The sequence below is a fragment of the Protopterus annectens genome, chromosome 8.part1, assembly GCF_019279795.1.
Source record: "Protopterus annectens isolate FY-2018-M chromosome 8.part1, PAN1.0, whole genome shotgun sequence".
Lineage (NCBI taxonomy): Eukaryota > Metazoa > Chordata > Ceratodontiformes > Protopteridae > Protopterus > Protopterus annectens.
The window spans coordinates 133,721,508-133,737,927 of NC_056742.1; the positions used below are offsets into that span (position 1 = coordinate 133,721,508).

Sequence of the window (16,420 nt, forward strand, 5' to 3'; positions counted from 1 at the left end):
CTTGGGAAACTACATGCTAGTGGTGGAAGGTATGAGGTAATCCAGAACAGGCTGATTACATTTCATCGATTGATTAGGGACTCCAAGAGTTTAATAAGACTAGAATGGATGACAGTGGCTACACAACAGCCACAGTACAAGAATTCAATAATAAAACAAGAAATTAAGAACATTTTATCTAAAAAATGGAAGCATATATTTGCGCCATTTGACTTAATTGAACAATAAAGTGAAGTCCCTACTTCTGTGTTTAACAAAGGAAAGAGTTTAAAAAAAGTATTTTGAAAGGAATCAGAATTGTTTATTTGATATTAATAGGGTTGCTACGGGTATGAAAAAAATGTGGAAAGTCTATCTAGTGTAGCCTCATTTACAAATCGACTAATATCAGTTTGACAGATTACCCTAGAGTATTGGCATCCACTAGTAAATTTGATTGCAATACTAAAGGTGTGGTATACTTGGCTCAATGTTTATCTTGTCTTGTATTTTACATTGGGAAACTGTGAAGGCATTAAGAAAAAGGATATATCAACATATGTGTTCCATAAGAAGAGGTGATTACAAGAACACACTGAGTAAGTATGCTGCTAAATGTGATAATTTTAAAAAGTTTTTTTTTAATTCTAGAGAAGGTAGACAATTTTGAGTAGGGATGCACACTTAGAAAGAAAGGAGTTGTATTTGCAGGTGCTGCTCAAATCCACAAGTGACAAAGACATCAATGATAAACTGTCTATTAATAATCTTTTAGATAAAAGAAGGGCTAAATTATGAACATTCTTTTTACCATTTTAAGGTAGCACAATGTAAACATTTTTAACTTTACATATACTTTTTCAGTCATTTAATTCTATATTTTACATAGAATTAAATAACTTTCAATGATGGGTTGCCACCAGATTGGATGAATGTGATCATGTTATGTGCTAGCCTATAATTTAAAATCATGGTAATGAATAGCTTTATTATTCTGAATTAGTTCCTAGAGTGAGGAGGAATGAAAGTACTTAATTAATTGTAATATACTGAATACTGTGGCATTCTGTTGGCATGTGTTTTCTTGTTCTGAGCTTGTTGCTATATTGAAAAAGGGATTTGTTTTTGGCATGTTACACAACTGTACTCCCCTGCACTCTCATTACCCCTATGTTATACAAGTGTACTATTTTGCACTCTCAAGGAAAGTCCTACTAGACATCTGGGTTATCCTATGAGCCTGACAGGAATAAGAAAACCTAACAACAGTTTTGGCAACCCTTGCCAGGAAGCACTGTATGACCATATGACCTAGGGGAATACTAAGGAAGGAGACTCAAATATTTTGAAGCAGACCACTATGCCTTCACTGGGCACCTAATGGTTTACACTACATGAGCTGGCTTGGTGCAGGCATACTCTTAACAGCAAATTGTTTTTAATAATTAGCAGTCTGGTGGAACAGCATTACAGTTGTCCTTTATGGTTATTAAAGATTGGTGAGCCTGTGTGACCATCTTAGAAAGCATTCATAAGATGGCTGCTGGGGGGGGGGGGGTTCAACTCTCATTCAGTTCTTAACATGAGCCAAATGACAGATGGGAGCTCAATCCCTCAATATTCAAAAGAGAACCTGTAACTTGTAAAGTACTAGAAGCTGCCTTGTAGGCAAACATACCAGAACTGGCTTGGTTCTTTAATCTTCTGTCTTTGGTCTGGCATTAAATTGATTGTGTAAGTGATCATCCTGCTTGCCCCTCTGCTGACAACCCCCACAATCTTTATCTTCAAATAAATGAAGCTGACTCTAAACTTTTCTCTTTAAATCATGCAGCTAGTTTTGGTTAAAACACTAACACTTGTGCTGGTACTTCACAATATGTTTCTTTCCCAGATAATAAACACAGTGCTGATGTGGTTCTCGGCTCATGATGTGACAAGAGCAAGAACACTTGGGAGTTTTTCATATTTTAGTTATCCAACATGGAAAACGTAATACAATAACCATTAGGACTAAGATTCAAAGTGTGCAGAAAAGTATGGAGAAACAGTACAAGACGTAGTGTACCATCCTAGTCTGGCACATAATAGCGTGATAAGCACCAGCCAGAGGTACTCATGTCCCCCAAGTGTGGGAATGAAGGAAATTTCATATTTGTGCCAGATGGGGATATCAGAGGAGGAAATCACAGCAGTTATCTATATGAAAATCTACCAAAGTCACACATTGTTGCTTATACAAATTCTTCTCACATTTCCACAGAGTAAAATGGCCTTGTATGCTGCACATTATTTTCATCATCCTTGCACTGCTGAAGTAAGGTAGCATTACTATTGCCTATATCAAATGATTATATAGGGTCTTAGGTCATCAGCTAGCTGTCTACTAGCTACAAGAAGTATGCAGGAGCCAGAGGTATTCAAGACATATTAGGTCTGTATCTTTTTCACTGATAATACTCTTTATTTCTGGATCCAACTTAAAAAATAGAGGGAGACTCAGCGTTGCCTGTATTTATATGCACCCACCATTAAAGTCTGTGCCGTAAAGTTCAGTCAATGTGAGTTCCATGGGGACATTAACCACACCTGGTAAGAAAACTGAATAGCCTATAGTCTGAGGTGCCAGAAAGTAGAACCTCAATCTCTGTTGCTACTTTGGTACTGTGAAAGCCTAACATACCTGTTCTTTTTCTTTCTTTTTGCCATTCTCCTTAGTTATGCATTTCCACATTGCACTTAAGAGTAGGTATTATGATGCTCTGATACTTGTAATTAACCTTGTTTAGTTCTGGACTACTACATATACACATCTATCAATCTCTCTCTCTCTTTCTCTTTCTCTATCTCCATCTAATGTTTGTTAACCAGGATAACAGACTAATCCATGCATATGAACTACAGCCACTGCTTAAACAATTAATGCATGAACACAAAATGTAACATACAAGGTGTAAAACTTAACAGTAACAGATTTAGTGAGCATCAGACTGTAAAAGTAGCATTACTTTTCAGAATATTTAAATTAAAAGCACACAGCTAAATAAATAATTTGAACAGTCAGAGTAATATAAGAGGAGGGTGAAAACATTGCAATAAATCCTTTCTTTTAGGTGAAAGGATAACAATGTATTTAACAGGTTTACGTAAATAATTTTTACTTTGCCTAACAACTTTACTTTCATTACTAAAGCATTACATGCACTCTATGGTACATTTTTGGGAAAACCAAATTGCAATGGGAGACAGTTCAAATCAAATAAAAGCACCTATGATTGCAGAAGTCAAGATAACTGATGAAGAAACTGGTATACAAAAAGGATATGTTATCACCTGCGTGGGATATCGTATAACAGCATTAACTACAAAGGGAGCATTGGCAGCTCTTCCTACAATCCACACAGGACTAGGACAGAAGAGGACCGTTGTCACTGCAATAAAAGGATAACACTTTTCAGTTAAGACAGGCATTCAGTTCTTTCAGAATATTAAAACTTCATTATTTTTCTTGCTCTGCAAAGTATGCCAAAATAAAAAGTAGCTGTGAGATGTACTCATAATAACATGATATCTTTGATGCGAGGCCAATATAATAATAAATGATAATTTGGGGGTTTACTTACCATCTGAGCAGCACAAGTCTAGCCATTTCTTCATTACATTCTTCCATGCAAGGGCTAATTCTGGTGTGTTACTAGCCAGAATATTAATGTAAGCATTGCATAGAGAAAAAAGGCTCTGATTATAATCCTGATGCCCTGGATTTGATTGGTGGCCTGGATGGTAAGGATGGGAAAGACTGACAAAGATGCACTTGCTTTTCTCTTTCAGGAAAGAGGGCTGGGTGTGAGTGCTAACTGTGCACTCTCTGTTGCTGGAAACCTTAGTGAAAACTGGTAATCTCATGAAGGCACTTGGGGTGAGGGGGGAGTCAAGGCCTTCTGAAGGATATATCACTTGCAGAAGGCAGTGACACCCCCAGGTGAAATGGTGGTGCTTTCTGTCATTTGTACAGTTTATCAAATTATGTAACAGTCAATGTTCATTATATCAACCATTACATAATTCAGGGGTTTTGGCCTTTTTCAAATTTGTGTGACTCTAGAGTTAGAATATTTAATTTCTGGGGGTATGGGGGTGCAGAGCCCCCATGTACAACATTTTTTTTGTTTTACTTTTTGTAACTGCAAATGTAACCTATTTGTTTACATTTATTATTCCTTTTTTGCGATGATTTTAGTGGCAATTAATGGTAATCATCAGTGAATTTGTTTGATGTTTCGATCAAACTCACTGGTTAGTATTCATTATTAAACACACACACACACACACACATATATATATATATATATATATATATATATATATATACACACACACACACACACACACACGCACACACACACACACACACACGCGCGCACACACATTTCTACAACAGCATAGTAAAAAAAAAGAATCACAAATATAAATTAATACCGATATTAAAAATAACAAACACAAACAATTTAATCAGCATGCCCAGAAATTACAATACTAGGTAGTAGAGCAAGTAGTTTCACTGTTATAGATACCTCTTGATGTGAGTATCTCACACTACTCTACTATCTCCCTTCTTGGGGGAGAGGTACTCTCTGTAAGACTAAATCATACCACCTTCATAAAATCCACAGTAAACTTGTGCCCCTAAGCAGATCTGGTTCACAATCAAAAGAAACACTGACCACAGCAATGGACCACAGTCTTGGAATGAACCATGCCACTATCCCTCTACTTGACTGCAAAACACCCACATTTCCCTACACCACTCAGCAAATGCCAAAATTCCCAGCAGCAAGTTAGGCACATATGGAAAATAAAAGCTCTATCTAGGATAATAGCTAACCATCTCCTGACTTTTGCCTCTATTATCAGTGGCTACACTTGGCCAAGATGCTCCTTCTGTCAAATAGGTCAGTGTACAGGATTGGCTTGATGCATGGGTGAGGAGGAACAAAAAATACTGGGAAAAATAGCAAGCATGCAACAGTGTACACTATTTTTTTTCTTTCATTTATCATCACAGAGACATCACACATTTCACACGGTCATTTCTGCAAGTACTGACTGACAGCTATCCTGAAAATCCTAGCCAGAATGTCTACTACACTCTTAATGGCTATCTCTTGCAACCACATGCTCCAAGCTAAACAATGTCTGGTACTGGCAACTGTTTCAAATAGCAGTTCACAACCTGTTTGTCATGCCACCTCTTAAAAAGGAAACTGAATAAAAACTGAATTTATATATGTGTGTGTGTATATATATATATATATATATATATATATATATATATATATATATATATATATATATACATGTGTGTGTGTGTATAAGAAATAATTATGTATTCTGCATTCCCAGCATAAGCAGCACCTGTTTTACTGCCATGTTCAACAAATAGCCTGTGAGAGGGGATACCTACTGAAAAATGTGGGATTTAGTCTCTTTTCTATCCTATTTAGGTTCTAAACCATACTTCTTCTTAAAACTGTTTTGTGCTCAGCAGAGTCTTCATTCACTAAAATGCAGATACAAATCATCCACTTTTAACTGCCATTCCCCTGATAAATATACTATTGGAACTCATAACATTTTCATTGTATGTTAACTAATGCTGTATCTTTCGGCTTTTTCCCAGTTAGGGGTCACCACAGCGGAACTCCGGTCCGCTAATGATTGGCAGTAGATTTTTACATACTGACTTGCCAGGCCTGACGCACAACCTTCCAACAAAGGTACGCCCATTCACGCATGTCTCCCACACAGAAGACGCTTTAGCTGAGAATCGAACAAGACAACGTCTTACTGTGAGGCGACAACGCTACCGCAGCATTATATGTTAACTAATAACAATTAATAATTTTAAGTGTAGAAGGTAGGGGGTCTTCTACAAGACTGCATAGAGTCAAAGTCCCCTTCTCAAACATTCAGAAGTAGCCCCCAGTCTAAATTGTATGTAATGTTTCCTGTACTTACCTGGAAATTAAAAACAGATTTAAAGACTGCCCTTTTTACCAGTGCTCTAATTCCTGACATTAGAGTACACTGAAATGTGATAGTGTTGCACCACTCTACCCCAATTAATAACTTGTTTTAGGAATCCCCATTATAACAATATTTACCTGCTCACAGATACTACTCTTTCCATGCTTACCAGACTGAATAATTTATTTGAGGCAAACAAGTGCTTCCCTACTTGGTCTGTAAAACACAAGCACAACTCCAGTAACCTACAGATCTGGTCACACTGGATGCTCTCAGAATTCTCCCCAGAACAGGCACTTCAAGTTCTGCCTTACCAAACACAGGAGTCCCTGGAGCGTCTAGACAAGGGCAGAAGACAAAGCTTGGGTAAGCACACTAGAGAAATAGCCCATCAGCAACAGTTAAAATAAAATACAATTATTAACATACTTCAGAAATCTATAAACTGCATATTAGACAACACAAAACATTCTGAAAACTATAAAAATGTCAACTGTAATAAAATATTTCCAAAAATGTTGAGAATAAATTGGATCACAAAATAATTAATACCAGTGACAGACAACTCATATTCTCCATTCATACCATCAAATGTACAGACTACTAATATATCTCTGTTAGGTAAGGCCCTGCTCAATTTGGGAGGCAAGCAGTATTAAGCACTTGACAAGGGTGGCAAGAACTTTTTAAGTTAGTCTTCTTAATGGTGTATGTAGATATACATCTATGGTCCATGCGATCACTTGCCTATCATTCCTATGTCCCTGCAATTGCTTATAACCCTTCTTCACAAAATATTGATTTTTTCCCCTCTGTCTGAAATCAGTTTGGTTCCTTTGGACTCCATTCTACTGGCCCGTCTCCCACCACTGACTGCATCCTTTGTGCCAATACCACAGGGCAAAAATATAATTTATGTACAACGACTGCATACCATTATCAAATGTACACTATAAATAATGTGCACAGTGGATCTGGCACCACGGCATGCCATAAGATAAAACATTAAGCTTTACTTCCTAAATCATAATATTTTTGAATACACTATCCTACTATTATACCACTCATACCCACTTCTCAGTTTGTTCCAGCAATTATACTTGCTTGAATTCCCCAACTGTCATTTGTACTATCCCTCTGCTTCATATATATTCCCCTAATTTCTCAGCTGTTCTGTAAAAATGTATGCTTGTTGCAAGTGTTAATGTAATTTAGAAAATCTGTTGCTACAATTGATGTAGCTATTCTAATAACTTACACTATAATTTTGCTGACATGACTGCCCTTGTTCTCAAATAGCACATCTTGGATTTAAAATGTAAATAGTTGTGGTATTTCATTAGAAATGCAGAATTTAGAAATCTTTTCTTTTAATAAAATGACACTCTTTTTAGTTATTTACTCACCATTTCCTTCAGAATCTGCATTGCATCATCATGGAACAGTACTGTCTAAGCATTCCGCACTTTTTCAGAATTAAAGACAGAATACATCTGTGTTCAAAGCATTACTAATTTTTGTGGAGTGCATTGTATTACAGTCACTGTTTTCTCTTTTCCTTCTTGTTGTGTGGTCTGTTATTTGGTGTTAAGGAAACATCTAATCACAGAGGAGCATATTTCACCAAAGCTAACTGCTGTCCTTTTCTTTCTGTTTGTTTGGCTCTACTAGTTGGAATTTGGGAATTCTAACATCAAGATGCTTGTATTATAGACTTATCAGACTTTATTTCCATCCTGTGGCTTCAGTCAATAACCATATGTGACTGGAAATACCATCCACAGATGCAGTTAGAGCCTTTCTTTCAATAGTTTGTACATATGAAACTTTCTATTTTAGCTTACTTGTGCAACATCAGCACTGTTTTGTAGGTAAAATTAGAGATTTTAAAAAGTGTATTTATTTTATGATGACTGTGGATGGGGTCTTATTTTTTAGTGAAGGGTATCCTCATAACACTGACATAACTGTTGCTATCCATTTTTTGAACAGAGAGGATGTTTGGCCATCGGGTATCATAATATGATATTGGATATACTCATTAAAAAGAGTGATCAGTAACTGAAGTCTTAGCATCAGAATAGTAGTCTGACCGGTGGCAGTGTCCACTGAATACAGGAAAGAGGTAGGTTGCAGAAGAATTATCAGTAGCCCCTCCTGTGTACATATATGAAAAGCAGTTTGGTTAAAGGAAAACTTCACCTTAGAACTCAAAAAAATTGTTTTTTTTTTCATTCTATATTTGCTTTCTGTGCTACTTATAATCTCAAAATCATTCCAAGTGCTTCTTTTACAATTTTAATGCATTTCTCACAAAATGGAGGATGCTGGAGCCTGCCTTCGTAACATGATCTTGTTTTCTAGCTTTCATTCCTTCTTCCCAGAATAAAATTCAAGTCCTCTTTATATACATCATGCTTGACAGAAGGAAGTGCTGTTGTTTTCTCATGCCCTTAGGACAGAATGGCAAGACTGTGAAGCACTATCATCTAAAACACCGTCTGTAACAGAGCTGCTTCTATTTTTCCCTGACTGAGACAAATTTATGTGTCTGTCAGAGCTTGTTCTATGCTACAAATAGTTGTTAGCTAATTCCAGCAAAAGAAAGTAGGTAAATAGCAGACTTTTGTAAAGGGATTTATTTGTAGTTCTAAAAGTACTGACAGACCTTCCCCCACACTCTCGTGCTGAAGTGTGAAAACTCTCAATGCAGTAAATGATCCTTGCTGTATCATGTACAGGTAACAAGTAGTACTAGAAAGGATTCCAAAGTAAGTCATTCTGCTGCTTCCCAATGCCTTCAGTGGAAAGTTTTTTCTGTCTATGCCTTCATTGGAAAGTTTTTTCTGTCTCATGAATGGTGCAGAATTAAAACGTGCTTTACTAGTTCCTTAATTATTTCTGTCATGTTCACCCCCTTTTTTTTCTATTTTGTATTTATTTATAGTTTGTTAAGCAGGAAAGTGAACTGGTCCCAGGAACCTTTTCAGCCACGACCCGAGCTGCATTGGCAAAGATAATAGCAAGTAATAAATGCGCATGGCAATACTAAGAAAAAAAATACAGCCATAAAGACTGCATGTTCAACACATAGCCAATGTTTGACAGTATACAGGTAAAACATTAAACAACATTTACTAGAATGTATACATTAATAATGTTTAACTCTGCTATGTTAACTTTTTTATAAATAATGAATTGTATTAACCCATATTGCACAACTCACAATGCTGTAAGATATTACTGTTCTCTGACTAGGAATCAGCAAATCAGTGTTTTATGGCTTCACAGAAGAAAAGGGTGGGAGTAATTATATTTGCATCACTTTTGTTGTCCTAAGCTAGTATGAAAACATGCTAAACCTATAAATTTTGGAATGGAACAACTATGCCAGTTGAGCCTAATAACTAGTATGGTGAAAACAATTTGGGACATATAGGAAGTAGAATAAAGGAGGTTTATTAGGATGATGGCAATTATATAATACATACATGCATGCACACGCACTATCTGTGTGTATATATCTGTGTGCATCTGTATACGTGTGTTATGTGTATACATACACATACATGCATGCACACACGTCAGAAAATGTGTGACTACTTACAAAAATATCTACTGCATATTTCTCTCTAGATATATTCACACTGTACTGCATTCCACATATAGTATTATGCATGCTATATACATACATACATTCTATACATACATACACACACACACACACCCTATATACATATATCTGTGACATCCGTCCTCTGGGCCAGTAATCAAGGAGCCTCAATCCTCACCACTGGCATCGGTGAGGGAAGTCCACTTGGAACAAAAATGGATACATACAGTATTTTCAGATGCAGTTCTATGCACCAAGCACAATTTCCCTTAAGAGTACATAGGGAACACACTCCCATCCTGGGGCTGGGTTTCCCTCTCTTGCTCCGGCCCCCAAATAACACTCCCCACTGACATAGCTACAGGGTTAAGTCCTTAGCTGGGTGTTTCAAGCCAAGTCCTCCATCACCCTCTCTGTGAGTTCAGTGCTCTGTGTCCTTGCTCGAGCTTTGGTTACACACACACACACACACACACACACACACACACACACACACACACACACACACACCTGGGAAAGGCTGGCACAGATTTACTAGCTCTACCACCTCTGCCCAGACTATAAGGTAGATACACTGCCACCAGCCAGCTACACTAAGGCTCTTGCCAGGGTACCTAATTCTACTGAGTAAAATTAATACCAATACCAATGTTAATGCTGACCAAACAACAAGGCTTTCAGGAGTGGCCAGTGTCACAAAATAAATATAAGTACTCTCAAAGGTTAAAATATTCCCTAAAAGATAAGTCACAATGAAAAGTTTAAATACATTTAATAATAAATAATAAAACAACATGAAAATATTAAATATCTATTTACAATAAACACCAGAGTTTTATTCACAGGAAATATTAAAAGTAATACAGATGGAAAGGTTCACACAGATACAGAAAAAAAAACTGTTCAACTAATCTCACTATATTTTCCTGACTGATCTAAAGAATTACTGTCCCCTAGTTCACTTACTAGAGCAAGGCAAGATGAAGTGGGTGAGTGATCCTTCTTTGTCAGATTGCACAAACAAACTGCTGAGAGCGGACATCTCTCACTAATATCTAAATATCATTTCAGTACTGGCTACAGAATCACATCACATCTGGTCATCTAACTCTGGTTCCCACACTATCCTCTTTGCTAGAAACTTGAGCCAGGATCTTGCACATCTGTGTCATAATACACACACACACACACACACACACACACACACACACACGCACACGCACACACACACACACACACACAGAACTTTGCTAAGATGTGTTGCAGCAACTGGAAGCAGCACCACAATTTTAACACTTCCACTCTTCCTACACACACACACACACACACACACACACACACACACACACACACACACACACAGAACTTTGCTAAGATGTGTTGCAGCAACTGGAAGCAGTACCACAATTTTAACACTTCCACTCTTCCTACACAGCTACTAAGCCAGGCTTCTCACAGACATATTTCATGTTGGGCTGCAGTCAGAACTGTGAGATATAAGCTTTATGGCCTAAACCAGGTATTTTAATTTCAGACCATTTTTCAAAGTTAGCTGGACTAAGATTAACCTCTGTTACAATAAATTCATTTCAACAGTTATAATGCAGTCTGACATACAGGTGTATTCCTTTTCTGTCCAGGAGGATCCACTGTTGGTGCATTTTTAACACAAGCAGCTATACAAATACATTTTTCAACACAAACATCTGTACAAATTAGTCAGCTATACAAATGACTTATAATTCTTTACAAAACTCCAGTTAGCTATGCTGGCATATGTTACACATCCACTCCCTTCATTCTCCTGGCATAGCAGGCAATATCTCACATCATCACATTTCTCCCCCCTTTGAAGACTCAAGGTAGTTTTTCCAGTGGCCATGGAGAAATGTGTCTTGACAGAAATGAGCATGTCTGGGAATACATTAATCCATACCCTGTCTTGACAACCCATCTGCATTTGGATTGCTGACCCCACTACAGTGCTGCACTGTCATGTCATATGCCTGCAGCCCTCGGCTCCAACTTAATAATCTGCCATTTTGCTGGCTAGCTTGATGTAGCCATAAATCCTTCTCAGACTCCCCCTGCAGCTTACTGCAAATACTCAACATCAGGGCCTCCCTATCATAGTAAGACTTTATCATGTTAACATGGTACAGTTTGGGCCCCTGCCTCTTGCCTAGCAGTTCTACCATGTAGTTAACATCACTGACCTTCCTTGCCACTTCAAAGGGTCCTTCCCATGCTGCCTACAACTTATTGCATCTGACAGAAATGAGCATCATAACCTGCTGTCCCACAGCATACTCTCGGACTTGAGCATTCCTGTCATACCAGACCTTTTCTGCTGTTGGGTTCCTGCCAGGTTCTACTGGGCCAAACCTATGAGCTCCCCGAAACTTGTCCTGAGGTTTAGGATATATGCCACAACAGACTCCTTGTGGGATTCACATTCACCTTACTACTCTTCACAAATCAAATCTACTGCCCCCCTCACCCTATGCTTATACAGCAACTGAAAGGGTGAAAGACCTGTGGATTCCTGGGGTATCTCTCTCTGTATGCAAACAGCACATGGGGCAAATACTTGTGTCAATATCTCTTAAACTGGTCTGCAAATGCCTGTAGCATGGTCTATAGTGTAGAGTTTACCCTCTCCACAAGACCATTATTCTATGGCTTGGTGTTTAAGTGCTTCAGCCCCCAGCCCTCCCACACACAAGCCAGAAGGTCTCACATGAAATTGGCACCTCTGTCAGTCAGTATTTCTGTCAGGAAACCTACCCTGCTGAAAATCTCTAACAAAGAATTTACCACCTTCTCTTCCTCGATGAAGGACACAGCCACCACCTCAGGGTATCTAGTAGCATAATCTACTACCACTAGGATATACTTATTCCCTGTGGAACCTGGGGCACTCAGAGGCCCCACAATATCCATAGCTACCGTCTGAAATGGCACCTCAATGATAGCAAATGAGCTTTGACCTTGTCTTCTGCCTTGCCTACTTTTTGGCATGCTAACAGGTCCTGCAGTACCCTGTTACATCCCTTGCATTCCCAGGCCAATAAAAGTTCTGCATAATATGTCTGTTGGTACACTTTATGTCCATATAACCTGCAAGAAGAATGTCATGGGCTATATCTAGAAGTGCCAGATGGTAGGCTTTGGGCACTAACAACTGCTGTATTACCTCACACTCTAGCCCTCCCTCAGGGGTCCACTCTCTATACAGTAACCCTTTGTTCCAGTACACAGACCCCACTTTTCTTTGAGGATCAGGTGTCTCCTTAGCTACCTCCCTCAAGCTTCTTAGTGTAGGGTCCAAGAGCTGAGACTGTCTCAACTCTACCTTTGTGATACTTCCCAGCTCTCCTTCCACGGGAAGTCTGGTATCCTCTGCCATCGGTGCATTACTGTCAGCCTGGGTACTATCACTCACCTTTGCTCTTGTAATCACTCTGTCCAAGGGAACATCAGTACCTACCAGCAGCTGTGGCTCACCTTCAGGCTCACTATTACAGGGAACTCCCTCCCTGAAATAGCCACCTCCCCAGCCCTGTCTTCAGGTGTGGGGTCTGTCTGGGTCTCCCCAAGGCTGCCAACCCCACATGCCTGTCTCCAAGCCTGACTGTGTGTAGCTGCATGCACACAAGGTACTGCATTATCAAAACCATTCCCTATCAAGGCATCTGCAGGGATATCCTCAAACACACCTACTTGCTTGCTTCCTTTTCCACCCTCCAAGTCAATGTGAACCCTGGCGAAAGGAATTTGGAATGGGGTCCCTCCTAAAGCTCTGAATGGAGTGGACTGCCAAAGCAAGTACTGCTCATCTTTAACCACTGCAGGCTTCACAATAATTATGTCAGAGGGTGTCTCTCTCTTAGCAGTGGTCTGCTTTCCAGCCACTAAGATAGAACATAAACTTCAGTGATAGTCCGGTACCCCTGTTGTCTCCAAACAACTTATCACTAGCATACTGTTATTCCTACTTGCTGGCTCCCCCAACTTTTGTTCCCCACCTTGCTTCCATGAACATCTGTATGTTACATACCCTACTGGTTACATTTAAAACAATTAAACCTTGATCCTGGTCATGTACCTGAAATTAATTCCACTGTTACTGGTGGTCTCTGTTTGGGTGATTTAGGCTGCCCACCATGGGTTCCCTTACATCCATGTGCAGCACTGGGTGTCCCCTTCTTGTGCAGTGATACACTGCTTGCTAAGCAGAGATCCCTTTTTCTCCCCAGCTCATCTGAGTTACACTCCTGGTCTGCCAACCAGATTCTCATGTCCTCAGGCAAAGTGCTAAAGGCTTGTTTCTCACCAAAAGGTCTGCCAGTCTTTCAAAAGTGGTGACCTGACACCCACTCACCCACCTACGAAAACAAGTGCTTAACTTAGCAATATAATCACATACACTTTCATCTGCCTTGCGTCTATGCTCACAAAACTTTTTTTCTGTAAGCTTCAGGTGTTAACTTAAAACATTCTAATAAACATTGTTTAACTTTATCATAGTTTAAACAATCAGTATTCAGACAATTTAGAAATAGCAGTAAAAGCTTTACCATGGATAAGGGGGTCAGGAACTGTACCCAGAGGTCTTTGTCAACATTATACGGTTTACATACTCTTTGAAATATATGAATAAAACTGTCAAAAGTATCACCCACTATAAACTGTGGAAAAAATTTACTGACCTTGATTGCTTCTAGGGTTTGGTTATTCCTTCCCCATTACCTCCATGACCCTGATGAAGAGTTAGCATCTCCCTCTCATGTTGCTGCTGTTTCTCATTTTCTTCTACCTCCAAATGCCGCAGTCTCCCTGATGATTTTAATTCCATATGTTTTGCTTGCCGTAGTCTCTCATTTTCTTCAGCCTCCAAAAAGCAGTCTCTCTGCTGATTCTAATTCCAAACATTTGGCCTCCAGATCAAGTCTCTAATTCCAGATAGATTTTTAAGTCCTCTGAGGAAAAGATGAACTGTCCTGTTTCTGAAGGCTGCACATCCCCATCACCAGACTGGTTATTCTCCTGGTTGCTGGTCCATGCTGCAGCTTCAGCTGCAACTAAGGCTGAAATAATTAACTCTTGAGTTAGGTTGACATGCAAAATTCCTTTGGCTTCACACACCTTGGACAACTGGTTCTTTGTCAGCTTGTCATAATCCTCTGCTGACATCTATGCCTGCTTTCCCTGACTAAACTAAACTAATAAAAAATAAATAAAACTGTTGTGAAAAGGAAACTCTGTATGTTTATCTTGTGGCTGCTGAGTGTACAGTCACCTTCAGTGACTACTGCCTACAGGTTACAGAAGTTCAATTAATATCCCACCACTGCTCACAAATATGTGACATCCCTCCTCTCGGCCAGTAATCAAGCAGCCTCAATCCTCACTACTGACACTGTTGAGGGACGTTCACTTATAACAAAAATGTATATACACACTATTTTCAGATGCAGCTCTCTGCACCATGCACAATTTCCCTTAGGATGACACAGGGAAAAACCCCTGTCCGAGGGGTGGGTTTCCCTCTCTCTCTCTCTCTCACCAGGCCCCAAATAAGACTCTGCACTGACACAGCTATAGAGTTAAGTCCTTAGCCAGATGTTCCAAGCCAAGTCCTCTACCACCCACTCTGTGAAATCAGTGCTCTCAGTGTCCCTGCTCAAAGTAGCTGACACACACAATAACTTTGAGCTTTGGTTTTCACAAACATGCATACACACCTGGAAAAGGCCAGCACAAACTTACTAGCTCTACCACCTCTGCCCAGACTATAAGGCATTTATACTGCCACTAGCCAGCTACTCTAAGGCTCTTGCTAGGATACCCAATTATACTGAGTGAAATTAATACTAATACCAATGGTAATGCTGACCAAACAGCAAGGCTTTCAGGAGCGGTCCCAGTGTCAACAAATATAAGTACTCTCAAAGGTTAAAATATTCTCTAAAAGTCCAGCCACAATGAAAAGTTTAAATATATTTAATAATAAATAATAAAACAACATGATAGTACTAAACACCTATTTACAATAAACACCAGAACCTCAATCACAGGAAATATTAAAAATAAAACACAAAGTCTTGTCATGGCAGCCTGGAAGAAAAAAGTCTGAATACCAAAGTGGAAAAAAATCAAATGCCTTTAATAACTCCAGTAAAGTTAAGCGCTTTTGTTTCTTAATAGAGAAAGTTCTTAAGAACTCAAGATGTTTCTATGTTAAGAAACAAAAGTGCTTAACTTTGTTGGATTTATTAAATGAATTAGATTTTTTCGACTTTGGTATGCTGACTTTTTCCTTCCAGGCTGCCACAATAAGCTTTTGTGTTTTTTCAGTTTGTTGTTTTTTTGTCTTTTTCCAGGTAATATTAAAAATAACACAGATTGAAAGGTTCACACAGCTAAAACAAAACACTACTTAAGTAATCTCTCTATATTTTCCTGACTGATCTAAAGAATTACTGTCTCCTAATTTATTTACTAGAGCAATGCAAGATCATCTGGGTGAATGGCCCTTCTTTGACCGGTTTCACAAACAGACTGCTGAGAGATGAGTGACATCTCTCACTAATATCTAAATATCATTTCAGTGCTGGCTATAGAAAGACATCCCAGCTGGTCATCTGACTCTGGTTCCCACACTACCCCCTTTATAGGAACTTGAGACAGGATCTTGCACATATGTGTTATAATACACATACATTGAACTTTGCTAAGATGTGTTACACTCTTCCTACAGAGCTACTAAGCCAGGCTTCTCAAAGACATATTTCATCT

General features: G+C 38.9%; 1 protein-coding gene across 1 annotated transcript in view; it reads right to left on the reverse strand.

The window, feature by feature from the left end:
• TMEM231 (transmembrane protein 231) overlaps positions 1–16,420 on the reverse strand; it is a 348,641-nt gene that overhangs the window by 27,601 nt on the left and 304,620 nt on the right. The window contains exon 6 of the mRNA XM_044081583.1: positions 3,305–3,410. Within this exon, the coding sequence (XP_043937518.1) occupies positions 3,305–3,410 (106 nt within the window). The remainder of the gene's footprint in view (positions 1–3,304; positions 3,411–16,420) is intronic.